Source organism: Eimeria mitis, genomic scaffold (assembly GCF_000499745.2).
Source record: "Eimeria mitis Houghton genomic scaffold, Emh_scaff7826, whole genome shotgun sequence".
Classification (NCBI taxonomy): Eukaryota; Apicomplexa; class Conoidasida; order Eucoccidiorida; family Eimeriidae; genus Eimeria; species Eimeria mitis.
In genome coordinates, this window is record NW_013575745.1 from 1,063 (window position 1) to 2,128 (window position 1,066).

Sequence of the window (1,066 nt, forward strand, 5' to 3'; positions counted from 1 at the left end):
ACAGCAGCAGCAGCAGATGTAACAGCAGCAGATGTAACAGCAGCAGCAGCAGCAGCAGCATATGTAACAGCAGCAGCAGCAGCAGCAGCAGCAGCGGCGGAAGCAGCAGCAGCAGCAATTTCAACAGCGGCAGCAGCAGCAGCAGCAACAAAAGCAGCAATAGCAACAATAGTAACAGCAGCAGCAGCAGCAGCAACAGCAGCTCGAACAGCAGCAACCCCACCATCAGCAACACCAACCCCCAGCAGCAGGCCCACACCCACACCCATCCCCAGCAGCAGCAGCAGCAGCAGCAGCAGCATCACCATCACCATACTCGTCACAACCAGCCCCCGAAACATCAGCAGCCCCTGCAGCAGCAGCTGCTGCTGCTGCAGCAGCTGCAGCAGCAGCTGCAGCAGCAGCTGCTGCAGCAGCAGCTGCTGCAGCAGCACCACCTATATGTATGACCCTCTGTACTTACCGCCACCGCCAAACCCAGCAGCAGCAGCAGCAGCAGCAGCAGCAGCAGCAGCAGCAAGAACAGCAGCAGCAGCAGCAAGAACAGCACCTCTACTGATGACCTCAATCTCGCCGCAACCACCAAACCAAAACCACCACCACAAACACCACAAGCAGCAACAGCAGCAACAGCAGCAGCAGCAGCAGCAGCAGCATCACAACAACCACCAGCAGCAGCAGCAACTCCTCACCTATATGTATAACCCTTTGCACTAAAGACCTCGCAATAAGCCTATCCATTAAACCCCCCCCATATAAACCATCACCAGAACCACCACAACGAGCACAACAAGCAGCAGCAGCAGCAGCAGCAGCAGCAAGAATACCAGCAGCAGCAGCAGCAGCAGCAGCTCACCTATATGTTTATGTATAACCCTTTGTACCGAAGACCTAGACCTGGCTATAAGCCTATCCATTAAACCCCCCCATATAAACCATCACCAGAACCACCACAACCAGCAGCAGCAGCAGCAGCAGCACAACAACCCCCAGCAGCAGCAGCAGCAGCAGCAGCAGCTCACCTATATGTTTATGTATAACCCTTTGTACCGAAGACCTAGACCTG

At 55.3% G+C, this 1,066-nt stretch overlaps 1 protein-coding gene across 1 annotated transcript in view; it reads right to left on the reverse strand.

The window, feature by feature from the left end:
* Positions 1 to 314, reverse strand: part of EMH_0092780 (uncharacterized protein) — a gene marked incomplete at both ends in the record, with an annotated part of 1,266 nt that extends 952 nt beyond the window's left edge. The window contains one exon of the mRNA XM_013501898.1: positions 224 to 314. Coding sequence (XP_013357352.1) covers positions 224 to 314 — 91 coding nt within the window. The remainder of the gene's footprint in view (positions 1 to 223) is intronic.
* Positions 315 to 1,066: the final 752 nt, after the last annotated feature.